General features: G+C 41.1%; 1 protein-coding gene across 5 annotated transcripts in view; it reads right to left on the reverse strand.

The window, feature by feature from the left end:
* Positions 1-5,789: 5,789 nt before the first annotated feature.
* Positions 5,790-25,425, reverse strand: part of RELCH (RAB11 binding and LisH domain, coiled-coil and HEAT repeat containing) — a 104,251-nt gene continuing 84,615 nt past the window's right edge. For 4 of the 5 annotated variants that reach the window (XM_049782073.1, XM_049782072.1, XM_049782071.1 and 1 more), the window contains 7 exons: positions 25,235-25,317; positions 24,396-24,459; positions 22,087-22,225; positions 19,462-19,578; positions 11,601-11,689; positions 10,299-10,369; positions 5,790-7,441 (listed from right to left, as the gene is read on the reverse strand). In XM_049782073.1, the coding sequence (XP_049638030.1) occupies positions 7,321-7,441; positions 10,299-10,369; positions 11,601-11,689; positions 19,462-19,578; positions 22,087-22,225; positions 24,396-24,459; positions 25,235-25,317 (684 nt within the window). In that variant the 3' untranslated portion in view covers positions 5,790-7,320. Of the gene's footprint in view, positions 7,442-10,298; positions 10,370-11,600; positions 11,690-19,461; positions 19,579-22,086; positions 22,226-24,395; positions 24,460-24,673; positions 24,757-25,234; positions 25,318-25,425 lie in introns of all 5 variants that reach the window. The other variant, XM_049782074.1, reaches the window with a different exon arrangement.

Raw genomic sequence — 25,425 nt, forward strand, 5'->3', positions numbered from 1 at the left:
AGAGAAAGCACAGCGGTAGGGCATTTGCCTTGCATGCAGCCGATCCAGGACCGACAGTGGTTCGAATCCCAGCATCCCATATGGTCCCCAGAGCCTGCCAGGAGCGATTTCTGAGTGCAGAGCCAGGAGTAACCCCTGAGTATCACCGGGTGTGACCCAAAAACAAAAGCGAAAACAAAAAAGAGAGATACACATATGTCCTTCAAGCTTTGTTTTCTTGTTATTGTCACCTGTTGCGATTCCAGCCAGAAATCTCAGTGACATCATTAGTCTTATTAGTCTCTCACTCCCCGCTGCCCCAATTCCATACCCAACCTTTCATATCAGCTCTGCTTTCAAAATAGACCTCAACTCTGCCCATTTCCCTTCAGCTTGGTCTAAGTTACTACCGGTATTATCTCTTGCTTGGACTCTGCACTGGTTCTGCCTTTAACAGAACATCCAATCATAATACATGTAATAATGTTCCTACTTCCATCATTTGAGGCTTCCAGTCCTCACACCTAGCCCCAGTGAACAGGCCCTTCATGATCTGGGAGTCTTTTCCTATGTTAGATTTTGTTATACTTTTAAACCATTCTGGCCATATTGGGATTGTGTCCATTTTAGTTCCTAGAACAAAAACACGGTTTCTCATATTAAGGCCAAATGTACATGCTATTCGTTTTCTTCTTTCTACTTTCAACATGGTAAAAACCCTAATTAATGTTCTTCCAATCTTCTCTCTCATTCTTTCTATTCCTTTGCTGGCTGCAGGCTCTGATTATCAGTTTTTATTTTAGGTGATGGGCTAGCCCTTTTTGTGCTATTATTTCTCACCTTGGAAATAAATAAGGACATTGTGAGAAACCACCAGATACTTGTTGAGGTCATAGTGCACAAGAAGAGTTGTCCTGGAGTCAGTGATAGAACAGCGGTATGATGTTTGCCTTGTACGCTGCTGACCCAGGATGGACCTGGGTTCAATCCTCGGCATCCCATGTGGTCCCCGATTCTGCAAAGTCAGAATCAACCCCTTAGCACTGCCAGGTGTGGCCCAAAAACAAAAGGAAGAATTATTCTGACACTTAATACAATTAAGACACTAGGTTAGTTTGGCTTCTAGTTTTAGCAAGTGTATCCAGGTTGGATCTCATCCTCTCTAATTCAAGTAGCATGTGTATAGTATGGAAAGGGCTTCAAGCACAAAAATCACCAATTCATTCTACCTATGCTTAGGGGTGGACTCAGCCACTTCTCAAGCACAGGGGAGATACATAGTTTTTCCTCTTACAGAACTGAGTTGGGAGAAAGATGACTAAACACCAGAGTAACAGTATATGGAATCATGGAAAAGGAAAACAATGTGATCAGTTAGTGTTACAGGGGAACCTGGAAATTGGACGGGCAGAAAGGGCTGACTTGAAGGGCTAAATGGAGCTTGAGAAGTAACTTGTTATCTACCTTTTAGAAGAGCTACTGTCTGAAATGAGCCAGAGGGAGAAGGATAAACATAGAATATTTCACTCATCTGTGATACATAAGAAAAATAAAAGATAGTAATATGGTAATAATATCCAGAGATAATAGAGACGAGGGCCAGGAGGACCCGTCCATGGCAGGAAGCTTGCCAAAAGAGTGGGGAGTGCAGTTAGGGCAGAGAAGGGACCACCAGGACAGTGCTGGTTGGGAATGATCAGTCTGGACAGAAACTGGGTGCTAAAGGAGATAAAGTGATATGCATGATACCCCTTCAGCAACAATATTGCAAACCACAGTGTCTAGAAGGGGGGGGGGAGGAAGTGAGAGGGAGAGAGAAGAAAAATATCTGCCCCAGAGGCAGGCGGGGGTGGGGGGTGTGTGGAAGGCTGAAAGGAAATTGGGGACATTGGTAACAGGAAATGTTCACTGATGAAGAGGGTTGGATATTGCACAACTGACAGTCAAGAAAGCAATACAACTGTCTTATGAACAACCTTGTAATCAGTGTTCAAATAAAGTAATAAAAAAAGAGAAGAAAAGAGAAGAGCTACTGTCTTCTCTTAGGTGATAAGCAGATGATTTTCTATTCTGACTCTCTGGTGACTTGTCCAGAATGCTCTGTGGTGCCCCAGACATTGGGGTGGGGGCTACAGGAGGGGGCTGGAATGAGACAGTGGTGGTGCTCTGGGCTGGTGGTGGAGTGGAGTGCGGATGTGGGTGTGTGAGGTCCACGGCTGCCAAACAGAGGAGCGTCAACAAGAGACGTAGGGGCCAGAGCAATAGCACAGTGGATAGGGCGTTTGCCTTCACGCAGCTGACTGGGTTCGGTCCCCGGCATCCCCTATTGTCCCTGAGCCTGCCAGGAGCGATTTCTGAGTGCACAGCCAGCAAAAATCCCTGAGCACCACTGGGTGTGACCCCCCCCCTCCAAGAAAAATCCAAACCCCAAACCAACAACAAAAAGCAAGAGGCATCACAGACTATTAGGGATGTGTCCCATATAGATGAAGAACTCCTAAAGGTTCTGTAGGTTTTACATATCTACCAAATCTCTTCTGGAAATCAGTGATGAGAGTGACTGGATATACAACCAGTCAGTCACGTTTTTCCCCACAACTTGATATTCTCTATAGTATTCAGGTCCTTCTCATAGATGAAAAAATGCAGATGCTGGGGCCCAGAGTGCAGTGGGCAGGGCACCAGTCTTGCATGCAGCTGACCTTAAGTTTGCCTCCCCCACCCCCAGCAATCTATGTGGTCCTCTGGAAGTGCTCAGAGCTCAACTCCTGACTCCGTTCATCATCACTCCTGGTGGTGCTCGAGGTGCTGTAGGGGTACTGAGGATAGGACCTGGATTGGCTGCATGAAACCCCGTTTCTCTGGCACTGAGTTTCAAATTATCAGAAAAAAATGTGGTACATGTTGCGTGGGTCCATGGTGGCTGAGCACATGGGACCTGCATCTCCCCTTCTGAGCTGTGGACTTTTCTTTCATGCTGGACTGTGTACCAGAGCTCTCTCTAACTTTGGAGAAGGCTGAGCTCTCTCTTGAGTGCGTTGCCTGTTATTCTTTTTCTCTCCCTCCCCTACCTCAGTACTTCTGAATAGAACCTTTTTTTTTTTTTTCTTTCCATTTTTTGTTTTTTGGGTCACACCCAGTGGTGCTCAGGTTACTCCTGGCTCTATGCTCAGAAATTGCTCTTGCTGGGATTCGAACCACCATCCGTCCTGGATCTGCTGCATGCAAGGCAAACACCCTATTGTTGTGCTATCTCTTGGCCCCTAAACCCGTTGTTTACTTTAAAGAAAGTAATGCATTTATAAAAATATAAAGTCAACAAAATTTTTACTTCTTGGCTCTCTCACTGTTTAACCCTGGCACTTAAAAATTTGTTTTTGGTTTTATTTTGGGTCACACCTGGCAGTGGTCAGGTTACTCCTGGCTCTGTGCTCAGAAATCACTCCTGGTAGACTCAGGGGACCACATGGAGTGCCAGGGATCGAAGCCAGGTAGGCTGGCTACGTGCAAGGCAATGACCCCAACTACTGTACTATTGCTCTGGTCCCCACTTAATTAAACATTTTCAGAGAAGCCTGCTACCTGTCAACAAATGATAATCCCAACAACAGCTGGTAAAAGAGGACTTTTATACCTGTAATACACAATACAAACTGTGTTATGATCAATAGAAATTGTACTCTCTAAAATCCCTCAAAAATCTTATTCAATGATCTAAGTGAAATAGATTACATGGAAGAGTCCTTAATGGAATTATTGCAGATCACTATATGAAGTGAGGATAGGGGGGGGAGATTAAGGAAGGGCAAGCATCAGATTTCACCTGAGTCCTACTTGTTCTACACAGCAACACAGCAGCATGAGAAATGATTCCGTGATTCCGTGTCACTTGCTCCTGGCAGGAAAGGATTCTCTCTCTCTCTCTCTCTCTCTCTCTCTCTCTCTCTCTCTCTCTCTCTCTCTCCTCTCTCTCCTCTCTCTCTCTCTCTCTCTCTTTCTCTCTCTCTCATGCATGCCGGTTGCATATGGATGGATAGTCTTCATGTTACCTTGGCCCATTTCTGTAGACATCAGAGGTAATCAGGGAATTGTCATAAAAATCTTTGGATTCCTGTGTTGTCTTTCATGCCCTTTACACACATGTTAATTTCTTTTCTCCTGTAGAGTCCAGATTTCTCTGGGACCAGTGCTGGTACCAGAAGGAGTTGTCTCAGCTTCAGTTCCTGGACCTACAACTGTATTATAACTTGGTAAATCATGGTGTTGTAATAAAAAAAAAAAAAGCACAAAATGTCAGCTGCAACTTCCCTGTAGTTCAAAGCTCAACAAAATGATACCTAGAGAAAGTTATGTTTTTAAAGTGGGATAATGGACCAAGTAGATGATCTTAAAGTTGGACCATGATGTGCCATAGTCATAGTGACAGTAGTAGGTAGGGGCTTGAATTGCATGTTGCTGACCTCAGTCTGTGATCCCTAATACCCTATTTGGTCCCCTGAGCCCTGCCAGGAGTGAACCCTGAGAATCACTGGGTGTGGCCTAAAAAAAAAAAAAAACCCTGAGCCCTGAAAAGACAAGCCAGTCATGTGGATTTCACTGCCCCAAACTTCATCAGACATTACTTAATTGAATCTTTCTTTCTGTGAAACCCTGTACCATTTAAACTTCTCATAATTTTATTTATTTATTGGCTTTGGGCCACAATCAGAGGTGCTCAGGCTCTGCGCTCAGAAATCGCTCCTGACAGGCACGGGAGACCATATGGGATGCCGGGAATCGAACCTGGGTCTGTCCTGGGTTGGCCACATGCAAGGCAAACACCCTACTGCTGTGCTACCACTCTGGCTCTAAACTTCTCATAATTTTATTCTGGTCAAAAGCCAAATTGATCTTTAGCAAAACAAGCTTTTAAATGACTGCTAATGCCAATCAATAAAGACCAAGGACACCTATGGCTAGAAATATTGCTGCCAGTCATGCAACAATTTTGACACACTCAACAACACTGATATACTACGTTCAGTTTTTTATAAAATGGAAATCTCTGGATTGCTTGAAAAAATTATGATTTCGAATTAAGTTTCTCACGACTTTGCAAACTCAGTCTTTGTTAAGAATTTAAAACATTCTCAGGGTTTCCAGGGTAAATTTGTAAGTCTGAATGACTCATGTCCGACTGGTTATTGGTCCACTAGAGATCGATGCACATCTCACTTGCTCTTGCCTTCAAGAAGGAAACAATTACCTACGTGGATTTGCAAATAAAATAATAATAAAACCAAACCATATTCATGTACCTGGAAACAGACTCATATTATTGAAGCTCAAAGCAAATGAGAATTTAAACATTTCTTTTAAAATCACCTCTGAATTGTATTAAAATGGTAGCACCATAATCTTTTAATTGAAGTAAAAGTAAGCTGAGAGGTATTTCGTATAAAAATGGGAGTACATGTCAAATTACCAGGTTTTTTCATTTCCTCAGACAGTGTTTGTTTCAAAAGGAAAACCAAAGGGCTTGGGGATAGACCAGTGACAGACAGAGCCTGGTAAACATGAGGCTGTGAGTTGGACCTCCTGTACTGTTCACATGTGGAGTGTGATTAGGGGCACTATTTGTGATCCTTGGTTCCAAAACAATGCTAGTGATCTCCAGTGAACACACTGCAGCCACAGTGGGCATCATAACTGTGTGAGCATGGCATGGAGGTGGTCAACCTACATTCATTATCACAAAGGGAAGAAAAAAATATAAAGCTTGTTAAGAGCAAAGTGAAAGTATTTGGAGCCAGAAAGGAAACTAAAACAAGTATTGCAAAACATTTTATTTATCACAGATCAACATTGTTTGACATGAAAAGAAGCCACTTTCAGTTTCTCAGGAATGCCTAGAATCCAACAGTTTTCAGAAGCACTAGCTAACACTGTAGGTAAGAGATGTCATTTCAGCAGGAACTTTGAAGTGGCTTTGCCTATGGCAACTTGTTTTAAGCTTGACTGTGCGGTAAACTAGCTTTCCCAGGAAGTGAATGTAACTCAGCTATGCTTGGAGAATATCAAACCAGTCTGTACAACAAATGGGAGAATTACTATGTGCATCAACTGTGCTCAAATGAGAATTCTCTTATCAAAATATTAATTTTTTTAAAAAGGCCTCACATTAACCCCTCACACCAATCACCTCCTTCTAAATTCAGTAGCTCTCTTTTCTACGCCAAGTTGTATTACTGTATAAACAACCACTAAATTCCAGGGTAACTGTACACTGACTTAAGACTAAGTAATAAATACTCAAGAAGGGCCACTAACTTTAAGGAGCAAGGTGATAACTACCTGTTAGCCATCCTTTATCCAAAGTCCTTTTTTAGCCCAACCTGCAATGTCCTTAACTTTTCGGTACTTTTCTGTAACACACAGAATAAAAAGATAATCGTTGAAATTAAAATCACTGGAAAATAGCCTTTAATTTTTTTTTAAGCAAGTAAGCTTTAAATTTAAGATATAAATCATACTTTCTTTAGCAATTCAACTCGGGAAACAATTTTACAATTATTCTCACTTCTTACATATATTTGAATCTATTACACACCAGTTTGTAAAATTCACCTTGGTACCACTCCCTCTGCTTATGTGCTATCTTTCCTCAGGTAAATTCATTTCACGCATGTAAATGCTAGGGAGACTTAAATAGCACTTAAAGAATATTCATGAGAGCTTTGAAATGTTGAGAGTTTCATTATTGTCTACTTACTGTAGGATTTGTAATTCAAATTCAGCACAGCACTATAGACTGTGTGAATGGAATGCAAACAGTTCCTACAGACACACAAACTGAAGTCCAAAGGCACAGAGTAATGCTGGTGGCTCTTTCTAGTCAGTTAAGAAACAATAAAAAGTCTGCATTATTCTTCATAATTTAAATACTTAAGTAATCTCCACTTTATTACTTTATAACAATGACTTCAAATTTACATTATTTTAAGTACCATTGTAATAGCTTAGTGTATAATACAGATATTTGCTGATATCCCATCCAAAAATTAAAATAAAAAAACAAAACAACTCTTCACCATATATATGTATATATATATAAAAATTATTTCAAAAGACAAGAACACAGAAGAGGGACTTGGAGTCTAGACTGCAGACTCAATTTTCCATCACCACAGCCACAACTCCAAAAACAAACAGATATACAGCAATTAAAAGCAGTGCAAATATCTTTGGAGGTTAGGAGAAAAGTATAATGCAAGAATGTAAGACAAATAAAAGTACTTCAAGTACAAGGAGCGGGTCTGCTTGAGGTCCATCTTAGTGTTTCCAGGGGTCTTTCTTCTCGAGTTATTTCTTTCTCTGAAACACATTGGCCAACATGGCACCGGAAGTTGTTAACTGGCCCATTTTGTTCAAAAACTTTGTCTTTGTATCTTCGCTCACTAAGCTTGCAGCAATCGACATTGAGCTAGGGGAGAAAAAAATTGAATGCAGGTAAAGGTCTGAAGACATCCATTCTCCATTCTGTCTGCAGTATGCTGCGCCAGTCTGGTTGGGAACTGGGGCCACACATTCATGGGGAAGGCTTCCTGGGTGCCTCTCAGGGCTGTGGCTGACCTGAATGTGAAGGGGAACAGGGTGCTACAGTGGCTAGGGGAAAGTTGGAATGAGCCTGGACCATGGCTCTGTATTTACCTGCTGTAAGTGACTTTGTGGAGACAATTCTTTTATCCACCCTCATTGGGCCACTGAGGTTTGATTGACAGTATAAAGTGCTTATTAGCAGTTAGTCGGACAAGACCCACTATGTTACTCTTCTTAGAACTACCATTTATTTTGTTTTTACACCATAACCAGTTGTGGTTAGTACTTACTGTGGAGTCTGTGCTTAGAGGTCATTTCTGGTGGTGTGAGATTTAAAACTCATTCAGTTGTATGCAAGTAAGTGCCCTACCTGCGGTACTAGCTCTCTGGGTGCTTCATTTATGCCTTACAGCAACCCTGGAAGTTAGAAATTCTTCCTCTTCACAAGTTAAATCAGTGAGGTCTTAGACTGTGCTGAAAATAACCCTATGTAATGATACTTTTCTGAAAAATTTTTGGTTTTGAGCCATCCCTGGTAGCCCTTAGAGTTTACTCCTCCTGGCTTTGTGTTCAAGAATCACTTATAACATGGCTCTGGAACCCATATTGAGTGCAGGGGAATAAACGCAGGTTGGCTGCACTGGAAGGCAAGTGCCCTACCCACTGTACTATCCTCCTCCTCCCCCATTTTCACATTTTAAACTAATGAGCCATTCTCTCTCTCTCGTTTTTATTTTTAATTTTTTTGGTGGGGGAAGTCCACACTCAGTGATGCTTAGATTCATTTTGGCTTTGCACAGCACAGCTCAGAGAACGGGGTCAGCTACCAGAAAGCTAACTTAGCCCCTGGCTATCTCTTCCACCCATCAAGATGTAATTTAAACTTGAAGATAAGTCAAACAAACTCAAGTATCTGCTTTCATGCTAATTTACTGATTTTGTGTTCAGAATAGAAACCTCTCAAATACATGTGCACAGATTTTTGGACCACACCCAGGGTTGCTTTTGGGGTCACTCAGGCTAGTGCTCTGGAAACCTGTGGTCCTGGGCACTGAAATGGGATTAATTACATGCAAGGCACGTGCCTTACTCCCTCTACTATCTCTCTAGCTTCCCCAAATATTCCTGTATTAACTTTTTTGTGAACCCAATGGTAGAAGAATTCCTACTGTGCCAGGAAGTGAAAGAGGGGGCTCTGCTATATGGTGAGAGGCAAACGCTGGCTATGTGTGTATGTGTACCACACGTCTGACAGAACTAAATGATCCTTCATGATAGTCACTTTTCTTTCTTTCTTTCTTTTTTTTTTATATTGCTACTTAAGCAGTGTGGTCACAAAATTGCTCATTGTTGGGTTTCAGTCATACAATGTACACCATTCTTCAGCAGTGCACTCTTCTAGCCACCAATTCCCTCCCATCCCACCCCTGCCTACCAGGAATTTGCTTTTCTTTCTCCTCTCCTCTCCCCCGTCCATTCCCCCCCTCCACTCTCCTTTCTTTTGACTGTGGTTTGCACTATTCTTGGAAGGGTGCCTTGTCTGTTATTTTCTTCCCTTTCAGTGCTGAGTTCTTGCCAGTGTGATCAGTTCCATCTATCACTGTCCTGGTAGACCCTTCTTTACTCTAGGGACACTCTCCTCGGCTCTTTGTGGTGAGCTTTCTACCCTGGGCTGGACCTCCTCCTGACCTTTCTCTCTATTGTCTCTGAGTATTACTGCCACATTATCTCTTGTTTTCCTTTCTTTGGTTTTTGGGCCACACCCGTTTGACACTCAGGGGTTACTCCTGGCTATGTGCTCAGAAATCGCCCCTGGCTTGGGGGGACCATATGGGATGCCCGGGGGATCGAACAGTGATCTGTTCCTTGGCTAGTGCTTGCAAGGCAGACACCTTACCTCTAGCGCCACCTCACCAGCCCCTTGTTTTCCTTTCTTTTTTGTTTTGTTTTGTTTTGCTTTTGGGCCACACCCGGTGACGCTCAGGGGTTACTCCTGGCTATGCGCTCAGAAGTCGCTCCTGGCTTGGGGGACCATATGGGATGCCGGGGGATCGAACCGCGGTCCTTCCAAGGCTAGCGCAGATAAGGCAGGCACCTTACCTCCAGCGCCACCGCCCGGCCCCCTTGTTTTCCTTTCTAAGGGAAACGGGAAACACCTTTGAGCCACTTATGTCCAAGTCCATTAAGGATGAACTAGCTAAGGTTAATTAAGCATGAGAATGACCAGTCTACCAATAAACTGCTTCCTTTCCTGAATGCCCAATACTCTCTCATATTGAAGTTTGCACTTATTTTACTGAATCTCTGAATTCTAATTAAGTTTGGTTAGAGGCTGCAGAAATGTAAAATCCTTTATAAAGAGAAACAACTGTCACACATGGTTAAGGAACTATTTTAACCAAACAATTATTTTATTGTAACTAACCAAATAGTGACGCTCAAACTTGGCTGCTTATCATAATCACTTTGGAATCTTTTAAATACACCAATCCCTAGGTAGATAAAAATGGTGATAAGAGAGCACCCAACATGGAACAGAGTTCTGAATTTTAAATTTCCCAAATGATTTCAGTGCTGATGGCCTATGGTCTAGCTTTCTGAGAACTCTTAATAGAAAAAATTTTCTTTATCTTCCAAGAAACTGATTACAAAATAACATAAAGCCATATCATTTATATCAAGTTTAGATAAATTAAGGTTAACATGAAGACCCCCCCCCCAAAAAAAAAGAATTGTCTTACCCTTGAGGCTCTTGAACAGTCTTGTTCTCTATTTTTTGTTCACATTCTTTAATCATGGAACTTAAAATAACCTGATGGAAAAGAATGACTTTAGAGAAATACAATTTACATTGTGAAATGCCACGGCTAAACCTAAAACTTTACATTTAATATGCAATATTTTGGAAACAAATACTGCAGTTAAAAATGTCAAGTGGGGGGGCCTGGCGAGGTGGCACTAGAGGTAAGGTGTCTGTCTTGCAAGCGCTAGCCAAGGAAGGACCGCGGCTCAATCCCCTGGCGTCCCATATGGTCCCCCCAAACCAGGGGCAATTTCTGAGCACTTAGCCAGGAGTAACCCCTGAGCATCAAATGGGTGTGGCCCGAAAAACTAAAAAAAAAAAAAAAAAAAAAAAAAGTCAAGGTGGGGCTGGAGCAATAGGAGAGCAGGCAGGGGGCGGCGTTTGCCATGTATGCAGCTGGCAGGTTTGGCTTCCTGTATAGTATGCCAAGCCCTCTGGGGCGACCTGAGTGCACAGCCAGGACTAACCCCTGAGCACTGCAGGGCGTGACCCCAAAACAAATGAGACCAGAAATATAAAGTTTGGCAGTTTATTTTTAAAAGTGATTCACAATGAATTGTTACTCTAGGTACAGAAAAAACTTCAAAAGATGGCAAACACTCTGATGTTTCCTATTAACCTTCCTAAGGAAGAGTTCCTGAGAGTTCCACTCTCCTTTAGTTTTCCCCACTGATCTTTCTAGTAAACCACCTACATTTATATTCACTTTCTCCAGGTAAATTTGCTCTAATAAAACTGATGGTCACAGTAACATTGCATAGAGCATCTTATACGTATTTCCTTGGTCAGGATGAGAGCTCAGAGGGCTGGTGTACAGGCTTTGCTTGTGGCAGCCCCAGATTTCATCCATGGCACCTCCAGGTCTCCTGATCACAACAGAGTACAGCACTTGGAGAAGCCCTGGAGCATCCCCAGGTGTGTCTCCAAAACAAAGTAACAAATACATCTAATCACATATTTTAAGCACTCTATCTCTCCCAGTGATCTTAGGGGTGACTCCTGGCAGTGCTTGGGAGTCTTAGAATGTAGGATATTGAACCCGGTTGGCCACACACAAGGCAAGTGCCCTCCCTGCTGTGCTATTGCTCAGGCTCCTGCTCAAACACTCTTAAGCTTGACCGTAACGATTTACTTATGGATTTAGAGAAACCAAATACAGTATAATCATAACTAAGCCCTGAATCTAAAGGACTGGAACCCTACAGAGGAGACAGTGCAGTATGCAGACATAGCAGCTTACCTCATGCTCGGGGGAAAGGTGCTCCATATCAGTGCGTAAACATCGGAGGCCAGGTAAAAAATGATTAACCATTAAATCCTCTGAAATGACTTGTGACAGGCAATTAAGGGAATTAAAGCAAACAAACTAATATCTCCAAATGAATAGAGGAACAGAAAAGGTAGTTCGGAGAGGGTAGGGTGCAATATCTTGCAAGCACCCAACCCAGGTTCAATTCCTACCTCCCCATATGGTTTTCTGAGCACGACCAGCAGTGACCCCTGCGCACAGAATCAAGAGTAAGTCCTATATCCAAACTGCTGAATGTGGTCCCAAAATAACCATTCAAAATTCTCTCTTTTTTTTTTTTGGCCACACCCAGTGGTGCTCAGGAGTTACTCCTGGCTCTGTACTCAGAAATGGCTCCTGGCTCAGGGGGCCATATGGGATACTGGGGATCTAACTACTGTCTGTCTTGGTTCAGCCGCATGCAAGGCAAAGGCCCTACTGCTGTGCTATCACTACAGATCATCAAAATTCTCTTAAATGTAAATTGATGGTGTAGAAAATAATAGGTTTCCCTTCAACATGACTTTCATTTTTTGATATAATTTGTAATAAAAAGTATCTAAAATGTAGAAAATAAACAGATTCATTCCTGTATTGTCTTATATAATTTATTAATTTGTCTGGTTGTTTTTGAGCCATGCAGTGTTCAGGGCTCACTTCTGGTTGAACTTGGGGGACCATATAGGATACTGGGTATCAAACCTGGGTTGGCCATGTACAAGGCAAGAGCCCTTCGCACTGCACTATTCCTCCGGCCTCATATATAAATTTTCATACAGTGGCATTTATTACAAAAATATAAAATGATTTAATTACACATTACAAACATGAAATATAGGGGCCGGCAAGGTGGCGCTAGAGGTAAGGTGTCTGCCTGCAAGCGCTAGCCAAGGAAGGACCGCGGTTCGATCCCCCAGTGTCCCATATGGTCCGTCCCCCCAAGCCAGGGGCAATTTCTGAGTGCTTAGCCAGGAGTAACCCCTGAGCATCAAACGGGTGTGGCCCGAAAACCCCCCTCCCCCAAAAATAAAATGTGTAAAAATTGAGTATATAATTTCATTGGATGTATAAATAAGTATGCATCCCCAAATAAGAAAATTAATGCTTCCATGAGAGCTAACATTGGCATTTTAGAAAAATCTGAAGAAGCTGAACTGCTTAAAAAATTTAAACTATGAATATGTAAGGTCACTGTACAAAATCTGAAGGACTTGATGTTCTAGTATTAGACAAGTTTCTGAGTACTCTTTGCAAGATTAAAATGAAGGGCTTGGAGAGGCAGTAGAGCAGATAAGGTTCTCGGGTTGCATGCATTTAATATCTAGCAAATGGTCTCCCAAGCACTAACAAGGTGTAATCCCCAATCATAGAGCCAGGAAAAAAACAAAACAAAAACTAAGATATTTAAATTGAAGCTCATAGGCTTATGGATACACTTATCTCAATAATCAACCAACTCACAGAAAGAATTCCTCACTATCAAAAGACTGGTACAAAGAAAATATATTCAAGTATATTAATTTAGAATAAGTTATCTTATTAAATAACTTTTCCCTGATTTCTTCCTTAATCATTCTGTTAAACAGACTTACTATAGTTTTTAATGAAACTGAGTGAGAAAATTTTTGTTATAACATGGTAGTATGGGCCCGGAGAGATAGCACAGCGGTGTTTGCCTTGCAAGCAGCCGACCCAGGACCAAAGGTGGTTGGTTCAAATCCCGGTGTCCCATATGGTCCCCCGTGCCTGCTAGGAGCTATTTCTGAGCAGACAGCCAGGAGTAACCCCTGAGCACTGCCGGGTGTGGCCCAAAATCCAAAAACAAACAAACAAACAAACAAAAAACCCACCATGGTAGTGTATTTTAATCTATATTTGGTTATATTTCCTGCTGATCTTTGAATTTTAATTGACACTGGTCCATCTTATTATAGTTTCAAGTCATTTAATAATATGTAACTTTTTTTGGTTTTCGGGTCACACCTGACAATAAGGGGTGCCAGGGATAGAATTTGGGTAGGTCACATGCAAGGCAAGCACAGCTTACTATCTCTCTGGCCTCTAAAAAGAATTCCTGTTTTGGGTGGGGGTCACACTTAGCGACACTCAGGGGGTTACTCCTGGCCTTGCACTCAGAAATCACTCCTGGCAGGCTCTGGGGACCATATGGGATGCCAGAAATTGAACCATTATCCGTCCTGGGTCAGCTGCATGCAAGGCAAATGCCCTACTGCTGAGCTACCTCTCTAGGCCCCTAAAAAGCTTTTTTTTTGTTTTTTTTTTTTTGGTTTTTGGGCCACACCCGGTGACGCTCAGGGGTTACTCCTGGCTATGCACTCAAAAGTCGCTCCTGGCTTGGGGGACCATATGAGATGCTAGGGGATCGAACCGCGGTCTGTTCTAGCTAGGGCTGGCAAGGCACACACCTTACCTCTAGCACCACCACGCCGGCCCCAAAAAGAATTCTTATTTGGTATTAAACATATTAAGGTGAGCATCACTAGTAAGTGAATTACTTTATATTTTTACTTGTTTTTATTTTTTTGCCTTTTGGGCCACACCCGGTGATGTTCAGGGATTACTCCTGGTTATGCGCTCAGAAATTGCTCCTGGTTTGGGGGACCATTTGGGATACCTGGGGACTGAACCTCAGTCCGTCCTAGATTAGTCCGTGCAAGAGAAACGCCCTACTGCTGTGCCACTGCTCAGGTCCCAAGTGAGTTCTTTTATAAAGATGACCTTATTAGTCTAACAATATGTAAGCCACTATGATCAAAATAAAAATTATATTATAATAAAAAAAAGATGACCTTATTAGTCTTTGGGGATTAAAAAAACTCATTAACATTTCATTACATGAATATATCAGTACAGTATTTAACTATTACCTTGGCAACAGTTATAAGAAAAAGTCGTAAACAAGGTTTCTATAATGAATGTTTTAAAAGTAGGCAGAACTAAAAAGTTAAGACATCATTTTGGTGGAACCAAATCCAAAATCCCTACACACAGATGGCAGTGGCCAAATACTGGATAGTCTTATTTTCTAGAAACAGGCACAGACCATTGAGATACAGCTGAAGAACTCAGTAGGAATAAGTTCTCAAAAAGGTGGGAATGAACTGAGGCCATAGACAACTTTATCTGAAGGGAAATGTTGAGTAGAATCACTCTCTTTCTGCTTAATAATTTATCTTGCCTTTTCCCTAAAGAAATAATCTTTTTATTTTTTGGGAAAGGGTGGAGTGGGGGATCAAATCCATGTCTAAAGCATACAAGACAAGCAAGCACTCTGCTGCCAAGTCATATCTGTGTCCTTTGAATCTTTCTAAAAGTTAGGGATTTAGAAGTCATCTAGTTCTATCTCATGTTAAACCTCATCTGTGATTACACAATATATGACATATCATATAGAATATATACCTCTTCTGTGAATGATGATTACAGAATCCCTGCTACTACAACTAATAGGACAATTCACCATTTCTGTAATCTGGCAACTCTGCTGCTTTAATTACACAAAATGTGCCTAGTCTTTTCTTCTGCATAACTTTTTAAAATTTTTTTTTTGTTGTTGTTGTTTTTGGGTCACACCCGGTGGTGCTCAGGGGTTACTCCTGGCTGTCTGCTCAGAAATAGCTCCTGGCAGGCACGGGGGACCATATGGGACACCGGGATTCGAACCAACCACCTTTGGTCCTGGATCGGCTGCTTGCAAGGCAAACGCCGCTGTGCTATCTCTCTGGGCCCCATTCTTTAATTTTTGGGCCACATCTGGTGGTGCTCAGGGGCTACACTTGGCTATGTGCTCAGAAATCCTCCTGGCTTGAGGGACCCTATTGGATGCTGGGGGATTGAACCATGGTCTGTCCTAGGTTAGTGTGTGCAAGGCAAATGTTCTACTTCTTGCGCCACTGCTCCGGCCCCTTTTCTGCATAACTTTTAGAAAATTTTTTGAATGATCTTTCATAGTCAAGCCCTCTCTCTTCTCCAAGTAAAACATCTCTAATTCTTTCAATTATCCTTAAAAATAAATTCTTGGGCTGGAGAAATAGCATGGAAGTAGGGTGTTTGCCTTGTATGCACAAGGTTGGTGGTTTGAATCCCGGCATCCCACATGGTCCCCTGAGCCTGCCAGGAGCGATTTCGGATGTAGAGCCAGGAGTCACCCCCGAGTGCTGCCAGGTGTGACTCAAAAACCAAAAAACAAACAAACAAACAATACTTTATGTTTATACTTTATGCAGAATATGAAAAGTAGTGGGTTAGTAAAAGCCCTCTAAAAAGCCCAGTTTCCAAGGCCCGAGTCTGTCCCTGCTCACCTAACGGACTGTGCTTGGAGGCCCTGAATTACTCAATGCTACAGCTCAGTTCCCAGAACAGGCTGCATGTCCCACCTGCCTGCCCACCTCCTAGAATCAATTCCCACCGGGAGCAGACACTTCCTGCCCAAACAGCCCGGAGACTCACAATTGAAGACACCTTAAGACTGTTCTATAGGGTCCCTCTCTCCGGTGCCCCTGGTGGGTCAGTCTGTCTAGTGTCTGCTCTTTCAATAAACTTGCTTTGTTTTGCCTAAACTGTCTTACTCTTCTGGTACCTTCTTTGACCACCCCAAAGCTCAGAACCTAGCAGGGCATGGCACTTCATTAAGCATCAGTTTCTTGATACCCCTACTAGATACCAAAGGAAAGGTCTGCACTCTGGCCTCACCATGCTTTGCAGCAGCAGACCGAACATGGATACTGGTTTTCTCTGTTTGTCTGCTTGTTGCTTGGGGCCATACTCTGCTGTACTCGAGACTGACTCCAGGCTCTACACTTGGGGTTCAACACTTTGGGTCTCCGTAGACCAAAAGTAGTGGCAGGAATTGAACTCAGGTCATCCATGTGCAAGGCAGGAGCACTATGACTCCAATGGCTGAAGTTGTGGTTTTATAGTGGCCATGTTAACACAGATTCCATCCATCAAATTGATTAATACAGAATAGTTTTCAGTAACTAAACAGCATGTACTGTTAGGATGCCGCTTTCTCTTAACTGTATGGAGTGTAAAAACATTACTGTATTCACTTTAGCAGTCTTAAACACAATATTTCCTCTAAACAGGCTTTTTATGAACTTTAAATAAATACTGTCTTGTCCACTTAGAAAATTTAGTTTTTTTTTTTTTTTTTTTTTTGGTTTTTGGGTCACACCCGGCAGCGCTCAGGGGTTACTCCTGGCTCTATGCTCAGAAATCACTCCTTGCAGGCTCAGGGGACCATATGGGATGCCGGGATTTGAACCGATGATCTTCTGCATGAAAGGCAAACGCCTTACCTCCATGCTATCTCTCCGGCCCATAGTTTTTAGTTTTACAGAGAAAATAAATCCCGATTTTTTGATGTTATTTTCCTAAAACATATTCTTTTAGAAATCCTTTGCTATATAAGATTATACATAATTTTTAACTTGTGATTAAAGTACCTATTGTTATAATCTCTAGCAAATTAGTGTAAACACATCAATAAAGTATATACATTTAGAAATAAAAACTCTGACAGGCCATTATTTCCTTAATGTAAGGGTCCTGCCACTTCTCCATTACAAAAGGAGTTCTTGCTAATTCAAAATACACTTCCTCTTTTTGCTTCCTCTATAGTCTCCAAGTTTCAAATGCCAACAAGATAAATTAGGAATGACAATAAGTTCTGCTTTTCACAGAATCAAACATATGAAGATATATAGACTTATATCTTCCTATGAGTACAGTATACTTATCAAAATGGCTCATTACTTTATCACATACATTTAAAATTATAGTATATATTATCTACATGAATAGGTGATCTGTAATAAACTCCCAAAGTAAAATGTTTAACTGTGCATGATTTTAAGTTTTATTTGGGGGGGATCACACCTGGCACCGCTCAGGGGTTACTCCTGGCTCTATGCTCAGAAATTGCTCCTGGCAGGCTCAGGGGACCATATGGGATGCTGGGATTTGAACCACCATCCTTCTGCATGCAAGGCTAACGCCCTATCTCCATACTATCTCTCCGGCCCATGATTTTAAGTTTTAATAGCTCCAAAAATGATAAGCAGCTATTTAACAAATAATTTTGTTTTTATTTTCTTGATATTTGAAAACAAATATCTCATTGATATTTGAAACAAATATTTCCTGTGATAATTTAATGCTAATGAGTATCAGTGTTATTTTGGAGCTTATTTATTTTGTTAAAAACTGGATCCAGAGCACTAGTATAGCAAGTAGGCACCAGCCTTGCTTGTGGCCAAGATGGGTTTGATTCCCTGAAAACTGCATCAAGTCCCTTGAACAATGCCAGGAATGATCTTAGCATCTTCAGGTGTGGTCAAAACCCCACTCCCTAATTACCCACCTACCTGGTATATTATTTCAGGCTTACACATAACTGTGGTGAAATACTAAATTCTGCAACTTCTCTAAAAAAAATTTTTGGCTGCACCCAGTGGTACTTATGGGATACTCCCAGTTTTGAGCTCAGGGTGAATTAGAACCTGTCATGTGCAAAGCATGAACTCATCTCTTTGAGCTATTTTTCTAGCCCCAAGAGTATCACTCTGAATCCTGCTCTCTTTCATGAATCAAAAGGAATAAATCTCCCATCATAATCGTAGTTTTGTCTGTACTGTTTTAAATAACCCTGTCTGATTATTCCATCTTTCATTTCTCTTCAGCTTCCCTATCACAACTCCGCTGCCTTTCAGCGGGAAAGCCTATAATCTGGAGTCTACCTGCACACCCTTATCTTCTGTGTTTAACTTGACTAGAATAGGCAAAAACACCATTGAGCAAGACTGCTGAAGACTGTTGTTCTTGTTAGTATAAACAAGACTGTCATTCTTGTTACTCTTCTTAAGTATAAAACACCAGGAGAAAGTCACTAATGCTGTTAGTTTTACTTACCCCTTTACCAAATGAAGTGGGTGGCTGAACTAGGTGACTGCCTTCACTAGAGAGGATGAGCCATATTGCTCTGTCCTTTACTTTTTTGTTTTTTTTTTTTTTTTTTTTTTTGGGTCACACCTGGCAGTGCTGAGGGTTTACTTGTGGCTCTGCGCTCAGAAATCACTCCTGGTAGGCTCGGGGACCAAATGGGATTCGAACCACCGTCCTTCTGCATGCAAGGCAAATACCTTACCTCCATGCTATCTCTCCACCCTCTGCTCTGTCCTTTATGAGCTGACCTGATGGTGCTCAGGGATTGTTCCTGGCAGTTCCGATGACTGTCTGGGGGGTCAGGGATCACACCTGGGTCAGGCCTATACAAGATAAGTACAATGCCTGCTGTACTATCTCTCTAGCCCTACTGTTTTTAGTGAGTGGTCAGTCTGTGTGATGTTCAGAACATTCTATTTGATTCAGATGGTTAAACAGCCATCTTCAAATATTTATAGAAAGACTCCTTTCAGGGGGTGGGGGTTAAAAAAAAAAAGAAAGACTCCTTTCATTAATAGAAGCTCCAACTATAACCCATTACTTGCTCAGTTGTTATATAAGACTATAACTATTATTTTCTCAGTTATACAACCAAAAACTTTTACTTGATATATTTAAGATTATAGAACATGTAAGTATAGTGGACTTAAAATTACGAATCAGGATCGGGCTACATCAAATACAGTCAAAATCTCACTTTTCTATAATCCTTATGTAAAAAAAAAAAATCCTTCTGCAGGGTAAAGGAACAACCCCACCACCACCCAAATTCTGTAACCAACAACAACTGCATGTGACAGTAGAACTGGTCAGATGCATTGGGATGGATCTCCGCAAGAAAGGATACAGCAGCAGGAGAGGGCACTGTAGGCTTCGAATAGATGTGTAGCAATGTCCAGTCTTTTGGAATCCACAATTTGTAAGTTGTTCACCAAGGCTAATTTATGCAAATGTGGAATAACAACTAAAAAAAACAAAACAAATCTACCTTTACATCATTTTATTAAAGCCATGCACTCACATCCTCATAAAAAAGCTTTTATTTTGATTTTATAAATTTCATTTCAATTCTAAATGATTTCAACAGATCATTCACATTCTGCTTGTTGCTTGCTTTTCTTAGTAAGAAATGCATTTCAGAGTAAAATGTGGCATGGAGTCAGGAGAAACGAATTAGAGTGCTGGTACTAGAACCTAATTATACAGCTCACATGACTTCAGTTTAATTTCTCACCTGGAAAGTGAAAAAGAATCATACTTTTTGCATTACAGATATTTTGTTTATTTATTTATTTTTGGCTTTGGGTCACATCCAGCAGCACTCAGGGGTCATTCCTGGCTCCACGCTCAGAAATCACTCCTGGCAGGCTCAGGGACCATATGGGATGCCGGGATTCGAACTGATGACCTTCTGCATGAAAGGCAAACGCCTTACCTCTATGCTATCTTTCCGCCCCCACATTACTGTTATTTTTACAAATAAGTTTCTTTATTAAACATATAAATATTAATAAATATTGCTATTAAATACAAACATACCATTAACATTCTTTTCCAACATCAAACTCTTTTACTACTTTATAAAAGTATTGTTCTTATTGCTCAATTCCTTGCAAAGGTCAGTACCAAATACCACAGATGGCTGAGTTTTAAGCCAATAGTGGACTTTATATTTTAAATCTTAAGAATTTAAAAAAGGGGGCCGGAGAGATAGCATGGAGGTAAGGCGTTTACCTTTCATGCAGAAGGTCATCGGTTCGAATTCCGGCGTCCCATATGGTCCCCTGTGCCTGCCAGGAGCAATTTCTGAGCACAGAGCCAGGAAAAACCCCTGAGCACTGCCGGGTGTGACCCAAAAAATACCACCAAAAAAAAAAAAAAAAGAATTTAAAAAAGGCCCGGAGAGATAGCACAGCGGCGTTTGCGATCCAGGACCAAAGGTGGTTGGTTCAAATCCCGGTGTCCCATCTGGTCCCTCGTGCCTGCCAGGAGCTATTTCTGAGCAGACAGCCAGGAGTAACCCCTGAGCACCGCTGGGTGTGGCCCAAAAACCAAAAACCAAAAAAAAAAAATTAAAAAGGATGGGGCCGGCGAGGTGGCACTAGAGGTAAGGTGTCTGCCTTGCAAGCACTAGCCAAGGAAGGACGCGATTCGATCCTGCAGTGTCTCATATGGTCCCCCCAAGCCAGGGGTGATTTCTGAGCGCTTAGCCAGGAGTAACCCCTGAGCATCAAATGGGTGTGGCCCAAAAAACCAAAAAAAAAAAAAAAAAAGAATTTAAAAAGGAGGGGAGGAGTGACAGCACAGTGGTAGGGCCTTTGTCTTGCATGTGACCAACCAGGGATATACCTGAGTTCGATCCCTGGTTCCCATATGGTCCCCTGAGCCTGCCAGGAGTGATTCCTGAACACAGAGCTAGGGGTAATCCCTGAGTATTGCTGGGTGTGGCCCAAAAACCAAAATCAACCAAACAAAAAATTTAAAAAGGACAATTTACAGCTAAAATAAAAGCAATGACTCAAGAAGCAGAAATCAATTCAATAGCAGAAGATATTCCTGTGTTTTATTAAGTGCTTTCTAAGAGGAGGACAAGCAAAATTCAGAAAACAGAACTTCAAGCTTTTATTGATTTTCTGGTCAAGATCAATTCATTTAAACTCCAACTGAGTAACTGGCATGCCAAGGCATCATTTCAGCAAATGATGGCTCTGAGATCCTAAAATTGCTGAGATTTATTAGTCCATTTTTTGCTCAAAACTATAAAAAATTAACTTCCTTTCTCTTTTTCATTCATACATGGCCATTTTATTCCTTCTGCTGAGTACTCAATTTTCCCCCAATGTCAACATTTGTCATTATGAGAATAACAATTTTTCTTGGGGCTGGAGCGGTGGCACAAGCGGTAAGGCATCTGTCTGCCTTGCATGCACTAGCCTAGGACAGACCGTGATTCAATCCCCCACCCCCCCCACATCCCATGTGGTACCACAAGACAGTAGTGAGTTCTGGGTGTATGGCCAGGAGTAACCCCTGAATGTCACCAGGTGTGGCCCCCCCTCCAAAAATTTTTTTTCTCATGATGGAATTATATGAATTGAAATGGTAGCTATGTGTTTTGTAAAGAAAACTGTCAGCTAAAACAATTATTTTGGGAAATTCTTGAAAATTCCATAGAGCTATTGCTGCCATATATGAACTGTGAAGTGACTACAGTCTTAGGACTTAAGGGACCAATAACATACAAATGCTATAAAAAAATTCAATCTGGGTCTGGAGTGATGGCACAGAAATATTTTGAAGATAACTTTCAAGTATTTTTTAAGAAGCTATCAGTATTTGTAATACCAACTTTCATTTTCTGTACAAGAAGTGTAGGAAGGCTTTATCATATGACAAACCCTCAGAGAAACTTTTGGCTTTGATTCTATATTACAATAAAAACAAAACAAAACAAAACAAAAATGCAACTTACATTCATCTCGAAACCTTGGTTCTGCATTAGGCCCAACTCGGCCAAATGTTTTTATGATCTCTGTATGCAAAGAATACTGGTCTTGATACTGAGGATCTTCCAGGAAAGAAGCCAACTGCATTTTCACTCTTTCTAGCAACTTAAAATCAAATATTATACAATCATTTTATAGAATATTAAAAATTATTCATTTTAATAAATAAAGAGAATTGTTAGGAACACATCAAACATATCCCAAAGCAGTGAATCCAACTGACATCAACACAAGAACAAAAATTTGAAATTAAATAACTATTGTTGGGCCGGAGAGATAGCATGGAGGTAAAGCATTTGCTTTCCATGCAGAAGGTACCGGTGGTTTGAATCCTGGCATCCCATATGGTCCCCCGAGTCTGCCGGGTGTGACCCAAAACAAAAACAAAAACAAAAACAAAAAAAACCAACAACAATAAAAAAAAAACCCTATTATTTGCTCAAAAAATTTCTTGTATTTTTATGTTTGTTAAATCATTTTCCATTTTTAAAAAATATGAATATTCCCTGACAAAATGCACAAACATTAGACTTCTCACCCACTAATGCTTAGGAAAAACTATATGAGTTTATGCTGATTTTATGTCTAAATTACAATTTTAAAAATACATCACAATGCAATTTACCCAGTTATTCATCTAAAAGCAATGAGTCATTAATGACTTACATCTTACTCACATTTCCCTAAATGACATTTTTATTTTAGGATTTAAGAACATGTTGAAATTCTGCCAAGACTGCAAGCTTTGCAAAGTGAAGTGCTTTTTTTTTTTTAAATGTTGCTTCACTAGAGAAATATAAAATGAATAAACAAAAGAATACTTTTTATAATGAAGAAAACTTTTGTTAAAACTACATGATAAAGTGAATAAGATAAAAACTTTTGAGGGTGAAATATTTGAGTTTTTCCATTTGGTGACTAGTTTTTCCTTTTATTTTCCATTTAGGTGACTACTTATATGCCCACAAAAAATTTATTATCTAAAATACAGGGCATTTCATTATATAAATATTATACAATTTTATAACCAAGAGGGAAAGCGATACTAATTTCAAGAAGTGGTAATATGTTGCATATAGAACCTAAACAACTTGAAATTCAGTTTCAGAATCAAAAGCAGACATTTTTTGGCTTTGTTTTTGGATCATTCACACCTGGCCATGTTCAGGGGTTTCTCCTGGCTTTCTGCTGCTCAGGAATCACTCCTAGTGGTGCTTAGGGGATCATATGAGATGCTGGGGTTGAACCTGGGTCAGCTGTGTGCAAAGCAAGTGCCCACTCTACTATATCTCTGGCCTTGTCAAAATCAAAATATGCTTTTAGAGACTAACACATACTTCCAGGGAAGGAGACTTGAAAGGAAGCAGGCACTTGGCAGCTGTGCACTGTGACCAGCTAATATGAGGCCACCAGGTAACTGTATCAATAACCCAGTGAGAGAGTCCTTGTGCCTTCTAATCTCCTAATCTCTTGTGAAGCTGGTATATTTAGATTCCTAAAGCTCTCTGGCAAAATAGACTTCAAATCTGTACAGATTGATAGTGAGAAATTTTTTAGAATTGTTAAAATTATTAGGCAACCAGAAATTATTGGACTAATCAGAAGTCAGTGTAAACAGAAGGCTTTGCTACAAAATCTGCTTGAAAGATTATTATTGTTATTTTTTTGCTTTTCGGGCCACACCCTGTGACACTCAGGTTACTCTTGGCTATACGCTCAGAAATAACCCCTTACTTGGGGGACCATATGGGACGCCAGAAGATCGAACCGAGGTCCGTCCTAGGTTAGCAGCGTGCAAGGCAAATGCTCTACCTCTTGTACCACCACTACGGCTCCTGCTTGAAGAATTATTAAAAAACATCAAGTATGTTTTTTGTTGTTTGCTTTCTTTGGGTCACATGTAATGGTGCTCTGGGGTTACTCCTGGTTCTGCTCTCAGGAATTAGTCCAGGCAGTGCTTGGGGGGTACTAAATGGGATACTGGCGATCAAACCTGGGTTGGCTGTGTGCAAGGCAAGCACCTTCCCCAATGTACTCTCTCTAGCCCCTCAAGTGAGGTTTTTAATACTTGATCTATCTAAGAGATTCCTTGGGATGTGAAAATATACTTTGGTTAGGGCACTAATTTTAAATACTGAGATCCTCTTCTGATTCACAGGTGAGGAAGAAATACAATGAAAAGGCATCCTACCCTTGTCTGCTACTACTGGGGAAATACATGGTAAAATGTCATCATCACCACAACACAGAGATGTCAATTCTTATCATTTCCTACCTCTCTCTGAATAACTGTTTCCATAATAGTGCCAAAGGCTGGGATGGTGGCGATCCTGACGGAGCTGTTAGAATTAAAAAAAAAAAACAAAAAAACAAAATGAAATTTTGGCTGAAAACCTGATGATGATGATTATTAAAGTGCACATCAAAGTAAGTACAAGGCAAATATACTGTATTAGTCTCTAGCAATGACAAAGTAAATTTAAAAAAGCAGACCAAGAAGAAGGCTCAAAAAGACAGACAGGATAACTTAAGGTCGCAGTCTGTGAAACTCACAATTCAGGATCACTGGATAAGGTAACAAGGGCCGGAGCAACCCGCTTGTCAACTAACGCTTCACTCATGCCTCGAAGAGTCAGCTGCAAACCAGTCAACATGCAATAAAAAATGGTTTGGTAAACTGGAATGAGAACTGTGTTAGCTGTGACTGAGGATGGGCAGGTAGACTCATTGGTCTGTCTTGGTTTAGTAACCCACACGAGCCTTTGGTTCATGACCCTACACATTTACTCGTACCATGTTAGTGAGATTAGCAAAGCATCCCTTCTCGGCTTGAAAGAAATAATCCATCAGCAAGTCTTGGCTCTTGCAAATGCTTTATTGAGGACTTATGTGAGCGTATGTGTTTTTCAATAGCCTCTGAATCAGGCTTACTGTGAAAGCTGACTTTAAATGAGATGTGAAGAGAAACATCAAAGCAGCCAGCAAGGATCAACTAGGGTCCAATATTACACTAAGAGGAACATATTTCTTCCATCAATTTAACAGCTGATGGTTATTTCTTGACTGGCACGTTTTGAAAGGATGCTGAATATAAAAGGCAGGGAGGCCACTTACATTTCAGGGTCACTGGAGAGAGTAATGAGAGCAGGAACAACCCTCTGAGCTACCAGAGTTTCATTCACCCCCTTCACCAACAGCTGATTGGTCAACACAGGGGAAATTCACAGGTGATGCATGGAAAGAGCAAACAGTGTCGGGGAAGGAAAAGGAACAACCAAGACAAAGAGAAAACACAAAAGCAAAAC

Source organism: Suncus etruscus, chromosome 10 (genome assembly GCF_024139225.1).
Source record: "Suncus etruscus isolate mSunEtr1 chromosome 10, mSunEtr1.pri.cur, whole genome shotgun sequence".
Lineage (NCBI taxonomy): Eukaryota > Metazoa > Chordata > Mammalia > Eulipotyphla > Soricidae > Suncus > Suncus etruscus.